This window comes from Manacus candei, unplaced genomic scaffold (assembly GCF_025592945.1).
Source record: "Manacus candei isolate 608988 ecotype Guabito, Panama unplaced genomic scaffold, ASM2559294v1 h1tg000057l, whole genome shotgun sequence".
Classification (NCBI taxonomy): domain Eukaryota; kingdom Metazoa; phylum Chordata; class Aves; order Passeriformes; family Pipridae; genus Manacus; species Manacus candei.
This window is the reverse complement of record NW_026138105.1, coordinates 5113719-5133007: the sequence shown is the minus strand read 5'-3', so window position 1 is coordinate 5133007 and position 19289 is coordinate 5113719. Positions and strand designations below refer to the sequence as shown.

The window sequence follows — 19289 nt, the reverse complement described above, 5'->3', positions numbered from 1 at the left end:
AGCATTTTAATCTTTCCAGTCAAAAGTAACGTCCTTTTAAAAATCCTTACACAGTAATGCTTCCAATACTGCCCCTAAAGCTGGAGAGGTGTTTTGAAGCAATGTAGCTCGTACACCGTGTCGACACTCACCCCAGCAATGAAATGATTGTAAGACTTTTGAGGCAAACGCTGGAGACAGAGTTAACAAATTAACAGCTTTCAAACCAACAACTTTCTCATTCAGCCACAGGGTGGGGGCGTAGCTTTGGGGATGCAGATTTCTCCTAACAGTGTGTATTGTTATTTAAGCAAGGTCTTTTGTAAGAGAGTCTTGCCTCTTTCCCCAAACACAAAAAAACCCGTTTGATGATTTTTAAAAGGACATCAGCTGGAGACACAATGAGTAAATAAACGAAAATGGTGTAATGGCTTTCAGAAGAAAACAAAGGTTAAACGTAAACAACCTGAAAGAAAAGCAGTGAATTTGGAGTCTAATCTGAGCTCCTGGAGACCGTTCACTGTCCGTGCTCTCCCACCGCCCATCGTGCTCCTCTGAACCCAGTTGCCCTGGCGATTCCCTGCCCCTCGGACCCCCGACATTCAGGGAGATAAGACCTTTCCCATTCGCAGCAGCCGTGTTTCAGACCTACTCAGAGTGAGGGAAGGTTTCTCACTGGCGAGGCTGCAGACAGTGCTATCACAGCACATCACGAGAGCCGTGTTTGTGAAGGTGCATGTGCACACCTTGACCCAAGACTACCTCATTAGGAGACATGGGGAGGTAAAATACCGCTGTCACTTGATAAAGACAATCTCCACACTTAGGGCTGAAAGCATCCGAGATATTCTCTTTACACTGCAGACTTTCAGCCTGCTGCAACTGCATCTTGACCCAAGAGCTATTTTTTCATTCCATGTAATGTGAGATCCATGAAGCCTTGAGATAACAATTGGGTATATTAGACTGCCATCACTTACTCCTGAATAGAAAACTTAGTAACTACAATAAAGATCAGTCAAGACAGAGAGAAAGTCGTTGTTGGGGTAAAAATCTCTAAGAGGTATTTTGTTTTAGCCTGGGGAAGATTCATCACACTATTTGTGTTAGTTTTTAAGGTAATATGTCCAATAAGTGTCTCTATCCCTAAGCCACTTTAAAGTTCACATCATTAACGTTTTTAAAATTTCTTCTTGAAACTTTTTTCCTTAATTAAAAATAAGTAAACGTGTATTTGTAGTTTGATAAAAGCCTGGCAGTGTTCTTATGGTGAAGTGAAGAGACCTGAGAGAATCTCCACCGGTACAAGCCAAGTTAGCTTTTTGGGAGTTGGGGGAGCAGCGCTGAATTGCAGCCCTGTCTGGTTTTGTGTGTAGCTTGCCCCACTCACCCCTACTCTTATGCCTTGCACTCACTTCGCACAAACACAACCAACTTAAATCCCACATATTTTGGATTCACAGCAATGAAACACATTTGTTGCATTTATTCTCAGTTGGCACAGAAGACTGCAATACCTTATTTCTGCATCCCTGTGTCCATTGTGGTGGGCGTACTCCTGTGTGACGCTGAGGATGAGGCGTTTGTGTGAGCACTCAGTGCCGGGCAGGGACGGGCTGTAGGGCTGGGGGCAGGTCCCTGTTGGAGCAGAACTGTGGTGTGTTCATGGCCCTGTGCTGCGTTGCTGTGGCGTGGCTGTGCTGTGTGACTGCACTGTGCGTGTGTCAGGCTGTGCAAGAACATGGGGGTGAAGTGCAGGGTGCTGAGGGGGCACGTATGAGTGTGAGGTGTGTGTGTGTGGGTCTGCAGGGTGTGCAGGGTACGTGTGAGTGGGTGTGAGGTGTGTGCAGGGGGGTCTGCAGTGCAAGAGGGCGAGGGGTGTGTGTGTGGGATGAGAAAGTGCGGGTGCAAGGTGGTGTGAGAGGGGTGTGTGTGTGGTGTGAGAGGCTGTGCAGGGGGAGTGAAGGAGTGCAGGGTGTGAGAGAGATTGTGTGTGTGTGAGGGATCTGAGGGGTGTGTGTGCGTGAGAGGAGCTGTACGGGGTGTGGAGATGAGGGTGCACGGCTGTGAGGGTGTGCGGGGTCGGGTGATGAGGACAGGGGGCTGTGAGGGTGTGCGGGGTCCCGTGATGAGGACAGGGGGCTGTGAGGGTGTGCGGGGTCGGGTGACGAGGACAGGGGGCTGTGAGGGTGTGCGGGGTCGGGTGACGAGGATAGGGGGCTGTGAGGGTGTGCGGGGTCGGGTGATGAGGACAGGGGACAATGAGGGTGTGCGGGGTCCCGTGATGGGGACGCACTCTCGCCCCGCCCCGCCCGGCCGCCCCCCTGTCCGCCGCCGGCCCGGCCATGCCCCGGGGCCGGGCTCCGCCGCCTCCGCCCGCCCCGTCCCTCCCTCCCCGCCCGCCCCTCGCTCCCCCTCCCCGCCGCCGGGGCTTCCCTTCGCGCTCCATTCAGCGGTGCCGCGCCGCTACCCCGGCGTGTCCCGCAGCCGGGCTGCGCTCCGCGCCCGGCCTCTGCAGCGGCTCGACCCGCGGGTGGGCAGGGCCGGGGGGCCATGGGGGGCTCCTGAGAGAGCGGGGAGCGGAACGCCCGGCCCCGCGCCGCCACCATGGAGCCGCCGCCGCCGCCCGGCGCCCCCAGCGCCGCCGAGCCCGCCGGCTGCCCCAAGGACACCGACCGCCAGCTGCGCCTCCGCCTCTGCGTCCTCAACGAGATCCTCAGCACCGAGCGCGACTACGTGGGGACCCTCCGCTTCCTGCAGTCGGTGAGCGGCGCGGCGGGGCCGGGGAGCGCCCTCAGGGGCACCGCGGGGCGGGCGGGCGGGGGGCCCGCAGGCGGCTCCTCCCGCGGGCCGGGGGCTGCGAGGGCGGCGGGGCAGCGCCGGGGCACAACTCGGGGAAGTGCCCGGGCCGGGCCCGCTCCGCCGAGGGGGAGTTTGTTCTTCTCGTGGAGGGGCTGCGGGGGCGGGGGCCGTGCGAGGGGCCGGCGGAGCTGCGGGTCCGTGGCCGCCGGCGCGGAGCGTCCCGGACCGCGCGGGGACACGGGCGGCCCCGGCGGCCGCTCTGCTCTCGGAGTGCCTCGTCCCTTCGGCTGTAGGTGTTCAGGAGTTGCTTTCGCACCCACGTGGAAAGCTCTATCCGTGCTGCCGGTTATTTATAAATAAATATTATATTTGTTTTGGTTTAACGGTAAACATAAATATGCGATTGGGCCGTGTGTGTCTGTGCATGTGGAGACAATTATACCCGCCTCTGAAATTATCCGTGGGCTAGTTCAGAAGAAAAACTCCCATCTGGATATTTCCTTTTTCCCATATAGGCTCTCGATGTGGAATTCATCAGCACACCACCACACCCCTCCAAATAACTAGAAAAGCCTGCAGTAAAAGTTACTAGATAACAGAAATGCCATTTAAAAAAAAAAAAGAATAAACTATTTGATCACACAGAGATCAAGAATCAAAGCAAGGGAAGTCTCTGCAGAGATTTCTAAAAGATTGATCGGGGCAGAAATTCTTTCTGGTGTTTTGTTGGATGAGTAGTAAACTCTGGTTTCATCTAACTGGGCTTAGACTCTTGAGCCCCTTTTGACCTGTCCTTCTGGCAAGGTTTTTGTTTGTTTTTTTTAAAAATCAGTTTGTCTTCAATGTTTTTCAGATTCACCCAAGTGGTAAGCTGTGTAGCATAAAAGATAAAGGAAAAGGATGTGGTTGCTTTATGAACTAGTCTCTACTTGAATCCTCCTTTTCTCTCTCCAGTAGTTGAACTCAAAGCCTTTAATTTGAGAAAGCTTCCAGCTGAAGTGCCAGTTAGCTTCATTTAGAACTGTGGTTCTGTCTCAGTGTGAGAAGATTTTTTAAAAAAAGCTGCAAGTTGCAGAAGTGCCCCACCCTACAGACAAAATAAACCCAAAATCCTTCAGAAAACTCCTCTGTCCTAAGTACTGAATTTGAGACTTTATCAGCTGCAGGCTAGACTGTAGGTTCAAGCTACATATATTTTTAGCTTCAGTTCTTACAACTAAACGTGTTCACAGAGTTAACTAATGGGATTTTCATATATTAAAACCCCCCCAAAAAGTCATTTATTTATTTGCATTCATTAAGTTGGCAGTTTTCATGAGAGCAGTAGTGAGTAGTATGCCCTGGCTAATGGCAGGAGGAGATCCTGATGGAGTACACTGGGCTGTGGTGTCGGGCTGGCACTGCAGGCAGTCAGAGCCCTCCTGAGGCACTTTATTACTGGGTGTAGAGTGGCTGTAGTATTGGGCGTTGGTTCTGGTAGTGCAGCTTTACCCCCCTGTGGAGTTTGTGTTTTGATAATTATGTTTGAATAAAGCACTGAGGGATGGGATCTTTCCTGTCTCTGAGCCTTGGTTTAGAACAGCATCCACACGCTTAACTTTATGCACGTGTCAAATATTCATGTGCTGTCCTAAATAATGATAGTTTCTTTAGTCATTGACCTATTTCTTATGGGCTGAATCTCTGTTCAGCTGCATTTGGGTAGTGGAATGGTGTTAGCCCTAAGGAAAGGAGAATGAGGATCCTACTACACTGTGTGAGGGTAAAGAAGAGCAGTAGTGGGATGAAAGTTTTAAAAATAAGATTTGGAGTGTGAAATATTTTCTGCATAAACTGCATGGATAGCCATAACTTAATCCTTCTAACAAGGTAACCCAAGGGAGAGAATTCTGCTCTACCTCCCACGGTGGGCAGCTGAGCTGGCATGCAAGGATAATATCATCCACATAATCACTGGGATTATAGTCAGCTGTAGTCCAAAAGTTTTGCCTTATGACAGATGAATATGCACTAATGAAAGTGCTGCTGCAGCTCTGGGCCCCTGTGTTCTCAGCTCTGCTTGGACCTCCCAAAGGAAGGCACTTTACTCCATTAGGTGCTTCTCCTGAGTGCACTGGTGTTGCTGCAGAGGAGCCACAGCTCCTGCCCCACGGGTCTCCTGCTCCCCAGCTCGTGTTCTGTGTGAGCAGCACTTACCCAGCACAAAATAAACATACACTGGGGTAGAGCACCAGGTTAACACTCCAGCGTGGCTGGGTGAGGTCGGTTGGTTTCTTCACAGTGTGAGTTGTGCTGAAGTGGTTTATACTCCATATGACCCAGAAGTAATTTTGGCTGCAGTGAAGCACTTCTGTGCGGGACAGGTGCAGTGCCCAGATCTTCTGGAAACTTGTTCCTGTCAAACATGAGCTGAGAGGGCATGTGGGGGGCAGGTTCCTTTACTTAAGAAACTTCAATAGCTTGGATGAAATAAAGAGAGGCTAAATCTCATCTTTCTATCACCAGAATGAGTTTTCCCCACGGAGGCTGGGACAGTTGTGCTTCAGAAAAAGATTATGTGAGGGAATCTGTGCTCTTTGTTAAATATTTGCTATTGAAGCCCTAGTCCTCATTAAGTATTCTCAATAAACAATGTTTTAAAAAGCAAACAACTGAATTCTATGGGTTTAATCAGAGCACTGAGGGTGCTTGCTGGCAGCAGCTTCCTGTGTTCCCTAGTAATGTAAAAGAATCTCTTAAGTATTTAATACTATGCATTTGCAAATAAATCAAAGTAACTTCGATTTATTAACAGTAGTTTAATCCTTTTTAGAAGATTCATATGTGATGATGTTTAAGGAAAGGTTTCATTTTTCTTTTCTTTTTTCCTATGCTTAGAAACCTTTTCCCACAAAGCTGCAGGGGAAAGTAGGTTTACTATAACCATGAGGACTCAATCCTTGTTTCCTTTGCCTAAAAGATTGTGGTCCATATTTAGCTTCCATAAATACAGTGGGTATTATTAAAGTTATAAAACATTGAGTTCTCTTTTCTAACAATAAAAATTGTGTTAGTCACCATTAAGAACATTTTGCTATGAGTTTTGCACTCATTTAATGGAAATGCTACAGATGTTTACCTATTTAAATAACATTTAGTCTCTAGAATCTGTTATATTTCATACCTAAAGTAATTTTGACAAATTTGAGTTATATCTGCAAATTTAATTTAGATTTCCCATCGTTTTTCACTGTGCATGTGATTTGTTATGGTTTTGTTTCGTTTAATTTTGGACACAAGAAGGTGTTCCAAGTCAGTTTTGCTCCTCTTTAGTTTCTGGTACTCCTGTTGATATTTGTATTATATGTATATATACATATGTGTATGTATATATATATATATAATGTATTATAGTATAATGTATCAGAACTATAGAGAGAATGAAACCCAGTAGCTTTTCTGTGGTTTGTTCCATATCTTACGAGGTGAGATGATCCATTCCAATGGATAGAGTCTGGATTTTATATTAAATGGTAATATAATACAGCTATAACACTATATGCATATCGTGATGTCAGGAGTCTTAATTTTCCTCCATTAAACCTCAAAATGAGAGGTTGAGAGGGGAAAATTTTTTTTTCTACCAACTCACAGCTGATGACCTGAAGTCACTGATTTGATTAGGAATATTCACATGCTGTGTCTTGTCTTATGTGTCATTTTGTTAGGCAGGTATGGTATTGCAAAATATGGAATCCTCCTTGAAGAAATGCTGTGTAAATCAGGAGTATTAATAGACAATACTGCAGTTATGTTAAAACCTTTACCAATAAAGGCTGATTACACAGCAAAACCTTTTAAGCAGCAGGGAGAGCTGCTAAGATCATTAAAAGAACTACTGACCAAACGAGAATCAAAGTGGAAAATTGTCAGAAGCTAATGGAACTTTACTGAAAGTTTCTGGAGCAAGATAAACTTCAAAGAGATAAAGGCAGATGATTCTGTTGTGCATCTCTGGTGGGATCATACACCCATAAGGATTTTCAGGCTCCAGACGTCAAGATTCAATTAATCCTTTGGCCTCTTTTAACTCTGCAACCTATGCAGAAATGTTTGCATTGTCTGTGTAAGCTTAAATATTTCTTTTCTGCGTGGCAGAATCAAGCCAGGTGATAATTTAGCTAGGATGACCAGCAGGGTAAATGCCAGGTTCTGCCTGCTGGCACCCAGGAGTGTGGGCTGGCTGAGGTGCAGCCCTGGCATGGCCAGTCCCTGGGTAACTGTTCTTGCCTGTGCTGTCAGTGGGTGTGGAGAAGTCACGCACAGTTCGTTGAGAACAGAAAGGCTGTGGTTTGTTTGACTGATTCCAGAGAATCCCAGTCAAATGTGTGACACTAACACTGAAGTAATTAAAGACCAGCTTTCAAGTAAGGAGGAACAGGAGCTGTGAGCAATTTCAGAAATGCTCATTGACCGTCGTTCTAAAAATAGATGGAATAGTGAGTACACAACAGTTAGCTGTCAGTTTTTTAAAGGTTTGTTTTACCAGTTTGGAGATATAATCATATAAATTACACGTGGAAGTGTAGGAGCAGTAATTATCCAATACACTGGATTGCAGAGGTAGATATTTTGTTGCATCACTTTTTTTTTTCCCCATCCTTTAATTTCGCTACTCTAACCTGCACATGCAGCTCCCACAACCTAGATAATTGCAAATATGTAAAGCCAAATTGTTCTCTACGTTGTATATAAATATGTCTCTTTCATCTTTCCAAAGACAAACCACCAACTTGTAAATTTTAATGTCGGAATGACAGGCTGTACTTTTAGTTTGAGCAATTGCTGTTTGTTCTGTGCAGGCATGAAAACAGTATGGAAGTTGAATTGTTCTTACCAGATAGGTATCAAGTTGGATAAGTAGTTGTACCAGTACTATTTTTAGGTTTTAATACTATATCATCCTTTATTTTTATATGAAGACTAGAAGTCTTTTTCAATCCTATCAATTGTATAACTATGTTAGGTAAGATGTGCCATCAGATACATTAACCCACATCCTACAGACTCAAAATATTTATGTTTTGCTCCCTTTCGTTACTTGCTTTATGGTTGTAATTGATCTAGTATCTCTGGATTTTGCACTCCACCCATCTTGAAACATGATAAACATCACAGGCTTGTTTTTTTTTTTCCTTCTTCATATTTCACAATGCTGTTTGCATCCAGGACGGGGCTCTGGTGCTCAGATAGAGCAGCACACAAACCATTTGTCTCAGCTGTGGGGTGTGGTTTCCTGTCCTCCCCTGTTCTCTGCCTGTTTCCCCCCCAGCAGACACAGATAAATGCTGATTCTGAAAGGTGAACCATATGGTTTGGGTAATGTTGCTCCTTTATTATGAGACCTAAAAGCAATTGGGGAGAGGAAGAAGGTGGAAAAGGAAATTGTTGGAGATGATCTGAATTAGTTTTGCTGTTCTGTTATTTTGGGTCAGTTGGTCACCTGTAGCCAGTTGCTAGGACTGCAAATGATCAAGATTTTCTTCTGTTTAGTCTTAATATCATGGACACTTCTCTTAAAAGCCTGGTTCCTGACGTATGTAAATTGAGGAAGATCACAGCTTTCATTTTAAATATCATGTTTGTAGCCCTTCTGGTTGTAAAGCACAGATCGAAGATAGAACAGTAACCAAAAAAAAAAAAACCAACAAACCACTCTTGAGTTTTTAGGGGCTTTTGTTATGACTCTTGAGTATTTGGGGTTGGCAATTCTGCTAGTGGAGTTTTCTATTTAGACTTAAGTATAGTGCAAATTCTGCCGCTAAAGGCTGTAGTGCAAATAGGTTAAAAGGTTCTTTTGCCCTGGACACAAAGAGAGAATGTGAAGAAAAGAGTCTGGATGTAGAAGGTGAAGCATAGCTGAAAAAAAACAGAAAAGCAAAACAAAGCAAAGAGGAAGCTCTGAAAATATTTATTTGTCTGAGCCCGTGGTCTGGAGAGCCCAGATTACAGCCACGGGGCTCAGAGCAGGGCTGGAAGGACACAGGATTCCCAGGTTCTCTCCTGCTCTGACATGTGTGTCTGAGCTTAGTGTGTCACTCTGAAAATTGTGTGCCCAGCCCACGTCTTCGGCAGGGAGGCTTCACAAGTCACAGTTACCTCGGAGTATAGCAGTTTTTTTATAAGAATTAAGGTGTTTAGTTCTTTTTGCACTCTCACAGAATTTCCACAATGAGAAAACAATTAATAAATCCCCCGTGTAGTTGCACCAGTTTACTGCCACACGAGTGAGAACTAAAACTCCTTTCTCTTCACTTCCTTTAGCTCATTCAGCTCGGTGTGCATCTGACCCTCGTTACCCTTTATCTCAGACCTGCTTTGGCCTCCTTACCTCCTTCAGAATGAGGGGTTCGACCTGGTTCTGGCTCTGCATCTCTCCCTCCTCTTGGTTGCAGTGCTCTCATCAATCAGCCCCTTTGCCTTTTGTCCCTCCCTCTCGCTCCAGGGATGCCAGTTGTTGTCTGAACATGTGCCACGATCTCTGGGGGAGGAGGGAGAGCTTGGCTGCCCTGGGCTTTCCCAGCGCCACGCTGGTGCCTCTGCAACAAAACTCCCTTGCGATAGCAGTCTGGGAGCTGAGGGAGTGAGGGGAAGGGAGGGACAGACACCCCGGGCTCTGGTAGGAAGGGCAGAGGGATCAAAAAGTGAACCCGGCATCACGGAGAGCAGAAGTTATTTGAGCTCCATGCATAGCTTAATGTTTGATTTTACAACGTTCGTTGCTGATATTTGCAGGAAGCAGATTTATACCCGTTACAGGAGCTTGTTTGTCCCAAAATATTGGAAGGGAAAAAGTTTGAAAGCTTTGCTAATTTTCCACTTCCCAGGTCACAGCGTTTCTGCCCGAGGCAGGAGTACTGATTTGCAGGGGTGGGAAATGTAAAATTGAAGAACCACATCATATCACAGAATTGAGAAAAATCGTCTTGGAGAGAATCTTGACAAACCATTGTGTTCTGATATGTAAGGAGCTTAATTTCTGATGGTTTATCCTGGTGTTTAGATGTTGTTATTATTAGAAATGTCTTCTTAATGCCTAAATGTCTAATATTTTTTTGCACTGGGCACGTAGGTGATCTTTTTCTCTTTGCATCAAACCCTTACATATTTCATGGATGTTTCCCCATTTCATTTCAGACTAGACTAAATTGTCAAATTGTTTAACTTTCTCAAAAACTGTTTAATTGTGCTTCTGATAATTCCTGTGCTGTTATCTGGATTCTCTAATCTATTTATTTCCTGAACTCTAGTGCCCAAAATGCCAGAGCCTTAAGAAGGGTTTATCTGAGTTTGTACCTGTGTTTGAGGACAACTCCTTGCTCATATCAGTGACTGTGACTGGGTGCTGGCGTGTAGCATTTATGGGAGAAGTTGAATATTTAGGCTTCTGAGGGGTACCCTGGAAGTGCAACACTGAACCCTCCTCAAGGGGAAGAGAGTGATGAGTTTGCAGGCCAGCTTCCCTGTGTTCAGGCCCTGGCAGTCCCACAGGCATCCCACACCGAGAGAGTATCTGCAGCTTGAAAAAGCAGGATCTCCCAAGTGCAGTGTCTGCCTTCAGGCACCCAGATGAGTCTGTGACAGATGAAGCTTTCAAAAAATTACTTATTTCTGTTGCCTGCCTATTGTCTGCTTCAGGCACTTGCAAGAAAATATAAGGGACTATGTGTGAATTTCCCTTTTCTTTGCAACTGTAGAATCCCTTTTCTGTTTTGGTCTCCTCAAATGGATTTGCTGCCTGCAATGGTAAAGGCCTTGCACAGTGGTTTAGGATATAAATGTATGTTTTTGATTTTGATGATGTTTGAAATCCCTGTGCAAATGGCAGTCTGTCCTGGTCACCACCAGAGAGTATTGCTGGCCTCAGCCCCTCAGGGGCAAAGGCTGCCATCAGTTTTCATGCATGAAAATGGGAACTTAATGACAAAGTTTTGCAGAAACCTTATGGGAGCTCTGATATCTCGTTGGACCCGGCTTTTACTGTGGCAAAGGCTTTCAAATCTCCTACACCTCATCTCCTTTTTGAGATACTCTTGAAGTTAGGAAAGAGAAGTATATTCTATGGACTCATCTAGTTTGTGAAGGGTTTTTTTTATTCACTAATAGCAATGGCCATGATTACAGCAACCTGTTTTGTGCATAAAATCTTTGAAATTGTCCTGAATGGTCGCATCTCCCAGTTTCTCTGGCTGCATGGTGAGGTTTCTTTGCAATCCTCATTCAGCCAGGCCCTTTTATTTTGTGCCTTAGATGACATGAAAACATGTGTAGTTCCCTAATGCCTCTGCTTATTACCATTTTATTTGTATTGTGGTGGGATACTTAGTCTATATTTACACGGCAGTGTTTTGCTAAATGCTCTGAATTGAGAGATGATCCCTTGGGTAGTGCACTCAGAGGTGGTGCTGTCTCAGTGCATGAAGGCTGTTTGAATTAGGGATGTAAAAGTTACACTGTGGCATAAGGTGACTGCTGCTTCTTCCTCTTTTAGTGTGGCATTCAGTCCCCGCCCCCTTTTTTGTCTCTCTTTCAGTATTTTGTTTTCTGTTTTCAACTCATGTTGAAGTAACCAGCCCTGTCTCTTTGAAGGATGGGCTGGAGGCATCACTATCTTATCATGTTTCTTATCAATTTTGAAGAGTTCCCATTTAGGAGTGGGCATGACTGCAGCATTCTCAGCCTTTAACAGCTAGAGGCAAGGAAAGATTTCAAATAAACAACAATGTCGTTTCTCAATCGGCTACAGAGACTTCCTTTTGGAGGGATGCAATTCATGCAAAGCTGTCTCATCCACACTGAATGCTACCTTTGACTGCTTTTCCTGCTGGGTCACAAATGGAGGCTTGGACTGGGGATTGTACCAGTAGCAGGCGTAAAACTTGACCAAAGTCTTGGATTTAAATATTAACTGCTGATGAAGATTCCTGCTTAATTGCTTAGTCAGGTGTGATTAGAGCTTTAAGACTATCTCTGCATGTATCATCGAGTCCAGCTGTAGCAGAGAGAGAGAACTGCAGTGGATCTGTGCTGGGAGAGAACCTCAGGGTGGTTGTCTGGATAAAATGCCTGACTTCAGCAGATAGACTCTGCTTCACCCTTCTGGAGTAGATGCCACTCATCTGAAGAGGCCTTGGCTCCCTTTGAACTGCAGATCTCAAGAGTAGAGTAAGAGAAAACAGCTCTGTGGTAATGAGCTAATGAGCCCTCCTTCTTAGCAGTAACTCGCTGCTTACACAGCTGAGTGCCATATGTCAGGCATCAGACACTGGTTGCCCAAAGCTGGATGTTGCTCTGAGAGGCTCCTTTGAACCTGGGGACCTAAAGGCAGGTATTGACCCTTCTGGCATTGTGAAGGTTGTGTATGAACCTGCCCTTCCACCCCCTGCTGTCAGCACAGGAACTTGTCACAAACTGGCTGGCAATGTCACTTCCTACATATGTCATATGTCTTTGAGTTGCAGAGAGGGCAACAGATTTCTAAACCCTGATTATTTAAAGGTTAGGGCAGTTACTGAGATGATGGGACTGTGGTACTGAGTTAAAGGAATGTTTAGGTTCATGTAAGGATATTGGGTCATTCTCACTGCTATTGCCATTGCTGTAATTATTTCATAATCAGCCATACAAATAATAACCTTGCTGCAACTCATCTGATATCTCATGACTCATGGAGTAAATTTGCTGACCTTTCTTAACCTGACTTGCATTTTGTACTTCTGATTTTGTCTGTGGTCAGTTCTCGTGCCAACAGGTTAATTTGTTGGTTACCAAACTATGTTTTTATGTAAAATGGAGGCACTTTTTTTAACAAGCACTGTTGTTTAGTCATTAAAAATCTTTTAGATTAGTCACAATTTACTTGGCCCAGTAATACACTTCCAGTTAAAAAAATAAAAAAGGGAGCAAACCATCTAATATGCAGGGTGCTGATTATATATTCCCTGTGGGTTTGTCAGTTGTTAAGTTGCCACTCTCTGAGTGATAGAACCAACATTTCCAGGGCTCCTGCTTCGAGCATATATTAGGAACTGTTTGCTTGCGTGTTTTGAGTGTGAAACTCGATGTGATCGGTCCCGGAGTTTGGCTTGCACAAACCAGGCTGCTGGTTTAGTTGTGAACCAGTGCTGCTGCTGGTGACACCAAAGCCACATCCTTTCTGCTGAGCTCTCTTGGCCCTGTGTGTCAGAATAAGCAAACACTGATCCCTGAAAGGCACACTGCTCACCCCTTCCCTGAGAGCACCACTTCTAAAGAGGGAGGCTGGTACAGTCCTTTGCACTGCTGACCCACCAAGGAGTGATGCTTATCTTTGGGATCTGAGCAATTTATTAAGAAAGAGCTTTAAACCCCTGAGACTCGTTTTAGTGGATGGCTGTCAGACTTTAACCACCTTTGTACATGAGGGAATGGGTTTAGGTTTAAAAAATCCTGACAACACCATCCACATCCTTTTACACCTTTTTTTATCTGCAGTAAATCACAACAGTGATAACACTTTTGTCCTGAAAGTTTTGCCTGCTCACGCTTCTGGCATGCTAGCCACGGTTTGGGTGATTTGGAACAACCCATCATGGGATACACAAGGGAAATACTTGTCAGGAAAGAGGGGAAAACATAAAAGTTTGCATTCAGGGGATTATTTTGGAGGCTGAGGAAGCTGACAATGAGAGGAGTTCCCTGATACTCAAAATTCGTGTCACTGGTGGAGGGCCCTGCTTTGGGGACAGACTCCTGATAAGAACTCAGTAAAATGCAAATTCTTATCTCAGAGAGGTGGGTGGGTTTTAGCTACACAGCAAAGTCTCAGTCCCATGGGACATTCTGTCTGATCTGGCAACTGCTTTGAATGCATCACCTCACAGGGAGCCTTGGCTGTTAACCTCATCACTAGGTGGCTAAAGAAGCCCCTTTCATTTTGTGTGAAGGGGCAGCAACAGAAAGCTGTAAAACTTTTGACCTGGTAAAATGTTTTGCACTCTGAAACCTGATTCTTAAACAGAATCCAGGTTGTTTTGGGAAAGATGGACAAGCCTAATGTAGGTGTACGTGAGTAGGCTATTTAATAAGTAGGTCACAGAGGAAAAGGCATGGAGGCAGAAGTTTATCTGTGCTGTTAGAGCTGATCAGTGGTTAATGCTCTGTATTGTTAAGCAAGAGACTTCGGCTACCAATGTAGTAAACAAAATAGTGCCAGGCTTTATTCTCTGGCCCTGAGGCCAACTGGCATGATCTGGTCTTGTCTTGTACCACTGAGCAATCTGGGTCTCAAAGTAGGATGGATTCATTCAGACTCCCTGTCGGGAATGGTCCTGGCCTGTCCTAACTGGCACCATTCCTGAGAATTGTTTGGGACAATGATGGTAGGCCCAGGCCAAAGTGTGCCAGGAAACCTTTTACCAGTTTTCTCCAGAATTTCAAGGCTCAGGCCCACGTCCCAGCCCTTGGAGCTCATCAGTGGGGGCATGGCCACAGCTCCCACCCCAGGCTGTGGGACATCCTGCTAAAACAGCCCTCTGGCAGAATGGAGCTGAATCCAAGACCCAGGGTTAGCTTTTCTGGGAGGGTGGCTGATGTGGTTGCATTTAGTTCTGATGCTTTGTGAAAGTTCTACGTGCCAGGCCAGAAGTGCTAGAAGTACATTTTGTCAGCCTTCCTTAGACTTCTGTCATTACTGACTGTTGTCGTTACTTGAGGTCTTTCCTTTTGTTTAATGTGCAGGGGAGACAGAAAAGAAATACAGTTTAAAGGCTGGTGACTGCTTCAGGACAGCATAAAAAGGAACTGGATGTTAATTACCTAATTCAGAGTATCATTACTGACAGTTATGAGCTGAGATATCATAGACTGAAAGCACTTTGGTCCTTCATATGAAGAGTGCTTGCTCATTTCTCTTTTATTTACTTCCCTTTTTATTGAGGAAAATCAGAGGCTTCAAACAATAATCATTGGACACTTGCATATAATTTTTTTAGCTGGTGTCCCTTTGGGTGATGGTGGTTCTGTCTGTGTTGTGTTACTGAAACTGTGCTCAGAAGTCAGCTCAGATGGGAAGCAGATGTTTGTGATGAGAGGGTGTTGACAAGACACAGAATAAGGGAAGAACAGCAGGGGAAGTTTTCCAAGGAGAGCTGCAGAAGTGTGTTTGCTGTGAGCATTGGTCTGTCAGAGGCATGATCCCTCAACAGGAAAAGGAGAGATACATATTGATTGAGGAGACACTTTTCACAGAGTTTTGGCTCCTTTGTTGGCTCTTAAAACTTTACGTGGGAAATTATCCCCGTTGCAAATACAGGTTCCCTCCTCTGCATTGGCACCAGTATTCTGCTCACATGTGAGGAGAAAGAATGTCTCCTGAAAACTTGTCAGTAAATAAGTAATGATTTTCAGGCTGTCAGGACCAAAGATGATTGTTTTGGAAGGTACAGTGGAAAAGTGAGGCTTACCAATTAAGATATTGATACAAGACAAAAGTATCCCTGGAGTTTTTAACTTAGTCACTGAATGGTACAGGAGACACGAAACCCAGTGTATTTAGTGTTACAGTAGTTGTTTTACTGGGCTTTTTACTGAGGCTTCCAGCTTTGCCAGAATTGAACTTCTACGACTGTGCTGCATTCAAGTCACGTTGCCCCACGTTCTTGGTGTGCTGTTGCCTTCCTTTGCAATGATTGCAAAGCCCTTGTGCAAGGACAGATAACCTCACTGCACGTGGGTTTTTTCACTTCAGCCCTTAGAAATAGCATTTGCCAGAATAACTGCACTTAGAGGTTAGGGAACAAGAGCAAGAAGCATTTAGAAACAAAATTGGACCAATAGATATTAAATATAGTCAAGGCTTTTGAACTGAATTTAACTGGAAGGAGTATTTGTTTTAGAAATGAATGAAAGAAGTCAAAAAGACAGGTCACTGCAGACATATGACATCATTACATAGTCTTTCACTATTCACCAGCTATGATGGCTCTCTGAAAAAGTCAGCTGTGGGCAGTTCCTGTTGTTATAAATTAACAATTGTGCACAGTTTTTATTACTTTTCTTTGCTTTTTATTGTTGGTTGGGTTTGGGTTTTTTGTATGTTGGTCAAATGGGCCAATTATTCAGTGAGCAAAACAGTCCCTAAAGAAATGTATGTTTTCCTCTTTTTTGACTGTTAAGCCATTCTTTCTTTAAACATTTAAAATACTCGGCTACATCTTGATTTTTGGCATGGTGAACAGATCAGGCTGATGAAACTTTTGCTTTGTGGATGGATTTGTTGGTGAAGGGTGGATGGATTTGTTGGTGAAGGGTGGATGGATTTGTTGGTGAAGGGTGCTGGAAGTTTTCTACAGTTACACAGAATACAGGGGGAAATCAAAAAAGAAGGATTATGTAGGGTGGTACTCTGTTTTGCATGATGTCTGGTAGAGCACCTTTGGAGGATTCTGCTACCTCTGCAGACTTTATCTGTGGGAGCAGAAGCCCAGGGGGAGCTGGGAAAGCTCAGTCTGTTCTGGCAGGTGCCTGTCACCTTGCAGGATCAGCACCTTCTGCGTGTAGAATGTGAAAATCATGAACAGCGAGGTACATCTGGTGATTCCACTCTGACCTCTGTTTCCTTCCCTATTTAACAAACAGCTTAATATGCATCTTGACATAAAATAAAGCCAGAAAGAGCAGCCATGCTCCTGATGGGTTTTGTCTGTTATACTGTGCAGGCAGTTTGTCATAAGAGACCCTTTTGCACAATACAGGCCAATGCATCTTTCTTAAGCAGTTGCATAAGAAAAGCCACAATATTTGGAAAGTAAAGTATGAATCAAAGTTTTTTTTTTTTACAGCACCCAAGGAGAGGAACTGAAATTTGCAAAGAGCAAGCAAGAACGAAATTGCAGTGGCAGCATTACCACGTCCAGGTGGAAGCAGGGCTGCATGACATCAGTTCTCTTTTCATGTGGTTCTGGGGGAGCTGCTCGGGCAGTGTGGTATCGAAAACCAGCTTAAGCCAGTGGAAAGAAAAGGTTCAGGCTATTTCACTTAGAGAAGAAGAAAATTTTGCTTTGAAGTGCATTGATAATAAAGATACTGGTCTCTGTTTATGCAGCACTTTTTTGGGTGGATCATCTCAAAGCAGACGCCCAGTATTTAACAGGAGAAACTGAGGTGCAGAAACCCAAAATGAGTTGTGCAAAGGCTGCAGGTACCAGAGCCTTGTGTCCATTCCTTACCTCTTCTAGAGAAAAAGCTGAGCAAAAGATGTCACATGAGCTACACGACTTTTTTTGTTAAAAAGTGCAACAAAAATGTTAATTCTTTAATTCAGCCTTCAGGCAACCAGCTGACACATCCTTGGCAGTTAGTGCTTGATGAATTGGTGGTCTTAGCTCAATTCCAGGGGGACTGTTAGGCATAACCAGAAGCAGTATTGACAGTCCCTGTGCACAGAGAAAGAATCAATGGGAATGGGAGGCATTAACAGTTTTCCATTCTGGGAATACCTCTGCTGGATGCAAGAGACTGTGCTGGGAGTTTTCCTGCCCAAGTCCTACGTGAACATAAGGTGTAGAATGTAAGTCTTGGCCCTTCAGGAATTGCCAGTCAGCCACCTTCCCGTTGCTCTCAGGGAGTAGTAAAAATGTAAACAAAGAAGTTATGTTGGGTCTCAGAATGACTCAGTGGCAGTTGTCTGAACAGTTGTGCTCATGCTAAAATCTCAGCAAGTGCAAGTACAAACACTTGGACATCTGGTAGTTTCACACTTGCCTGTCTGTTTGTGTGTGAGCTGCTGAAACAAACCCTTCCCCACGCTCTGCAGAAGGACTTTCTGAGGCAGCAAGTGCAAGCCTGAGTTCTGCAATCAGCACACATCGAGCACAAAGGTATAAAATTAGAAGTGAAGTGAAAGTGTCAGTGGTTAGAATGTACTGCTGGTGCTGGCCCTGCGTTCACTGGGAAAAGCCAGTCTGGCCAAGCAAAGCAAAACTGTCTAAGGCCAAGCTGAATCCAAGGAGAGATTTCAAAAAAGTTGTTATAAAAGTCAGTATATAGAACATTTCACTTGTGTGGCTTCTCTGCACTTGTTTTTTTGGTGAGGAGCTGGAACTTCAGAGATGTGTATTCAGAAGGGAAGTTTCTTCCTCTGTAATTTTTTAGCTTCAAGGTTCAGAGTTGAAGTCTGAAGGTAAATTAAAGAAGTATTTGAATCCTGAAATTCACTGCACAAACTTGGCCTTAGGGACAGGACGGTTTATTTTTGGTATGTTTTGTACCTCTCTGCACACTTCTGATTTTTTAAGGCTTCATCTGCCTTCTTTTCATTAATTTTGAAGATATATCTTCACTCAGCACCCTTGTTGGGTGTTGTCCTTAAAAATTCTCCTTATTTTCACATAAAAAGATTTTTGTTTGCCAGTTCTGAGTCTCGGAGGCCCACGACTGCTTTGTTCAAACTAACACAGTACTAAAATAAAAGCAGTAGCATAACACCATGCTCTGCAAACCATGATACTATTGAACCTTTTGAAAAAGAGATTGGTGAGATTTTGAGGGAGAGTGGGATCATAATTTCAGTATTTCCCAGCCATTGCAAACAATTGGAAATGCTGGTGTATTTGATATGCCATTACCCTGGATTTCATTTGGTATTTCATGTAATTATCTTAGAGTACAGTAGTCCAAACCAGAAGATATCCTCACCAATTTCACTCTTATTTGCTGCTTAGAGCTCTGATTTGTGTTTGCAAGCACATTTAAGTGGGGCTGTGCTGGTTGTCACTGTGTGTGTTTGCCCAGCCCCATTGCTGGAGTCAAGTCCTGTGGTGTGAATGGGGTTGTCTGGGGTTTGTATCCTCAGCTGCCACAGCTTTCTGTACAAATGCAGATTAAAAGCTGCAGTGGTTTGTTTAATGCTGAAATATTGAGTTGTAGAGGGCAGCATTTAAGCAACAGAAGCACATTCTGTGCAGTCTAGTCAGAGAGGCCTAACCTTCAGGAGAGGAAGGAACAGAAATTAGAGGGCAAAAATTGCTTCAGCTCTCTCATTTGTATCAGTTTGCAAATGGGAGTCACAGTCCTTCGTCCAAGTGCACATTAATTAACAGTTTGTAGTTGACTGTGGGATGGCAGCTGGGGTGGCTGAAGATTAGGCATTTGCCTTGCATTTTAGAATCAGGAAATGTTAAATGCAGATGATATTTGAGTGACAGTTTCAAAGAAGGAAGAGAAATGTGCTGTCTTAGTCTGCTTCTGTTTTCTAGGCTTATGTTATTTTCTTGTGTTTGCTGTGTAAGCAAGTTTCAGCTCAGTTGGTGGAGCTGGTTAGAAGGGTTGAGACTTTTGGATGAAGTAAAACCAGATTTCTAAGGTGTTCTTTTGGGTTTGTTGTTTTTGGTTGGTTTGTTTGTTTTGTATATGGAGAGTAATTTGGGCTTGAGTGTCCTTTTTCTGTCAGATGATAACACCAGCTGTGGCACTAGTGACAGAAATCTCAT

The 19289-nt window shown here is 44.4% G+C and overlaps 1 protein-coding gene across 3 annotated transcripts in view; it reads left to right on the top strand.

Annotated features, from left to right (window-relative positions):
• The first annotated feature begins 2436 nt into the window (after positions 1 to 2436).
• The window catches only part of PREX1 (phosphatidylinositol-3,4,5-trisphosphate dependent Rac exchange factor 1), a 145192-nt gene continuing 128339 nt past the window's right edge, over positions 2437 to 19289 (top strand). For all 3 annotated transcript variants that reach the window (XM_051802716.1, XM_051802715.1, XM_051802717.1), the window contains exon 1: positions 2437 to 2742. In XM_051802716.1, coding sequence (XP_051658676.1) covers positions 2587 to 2742 — 156 coding nt within the window. In that variant the 5' untranslated portion in view covers positions 2437 to 2586. The remainder of the gene's footprint in view (positions 2743 to 19289) is intronic.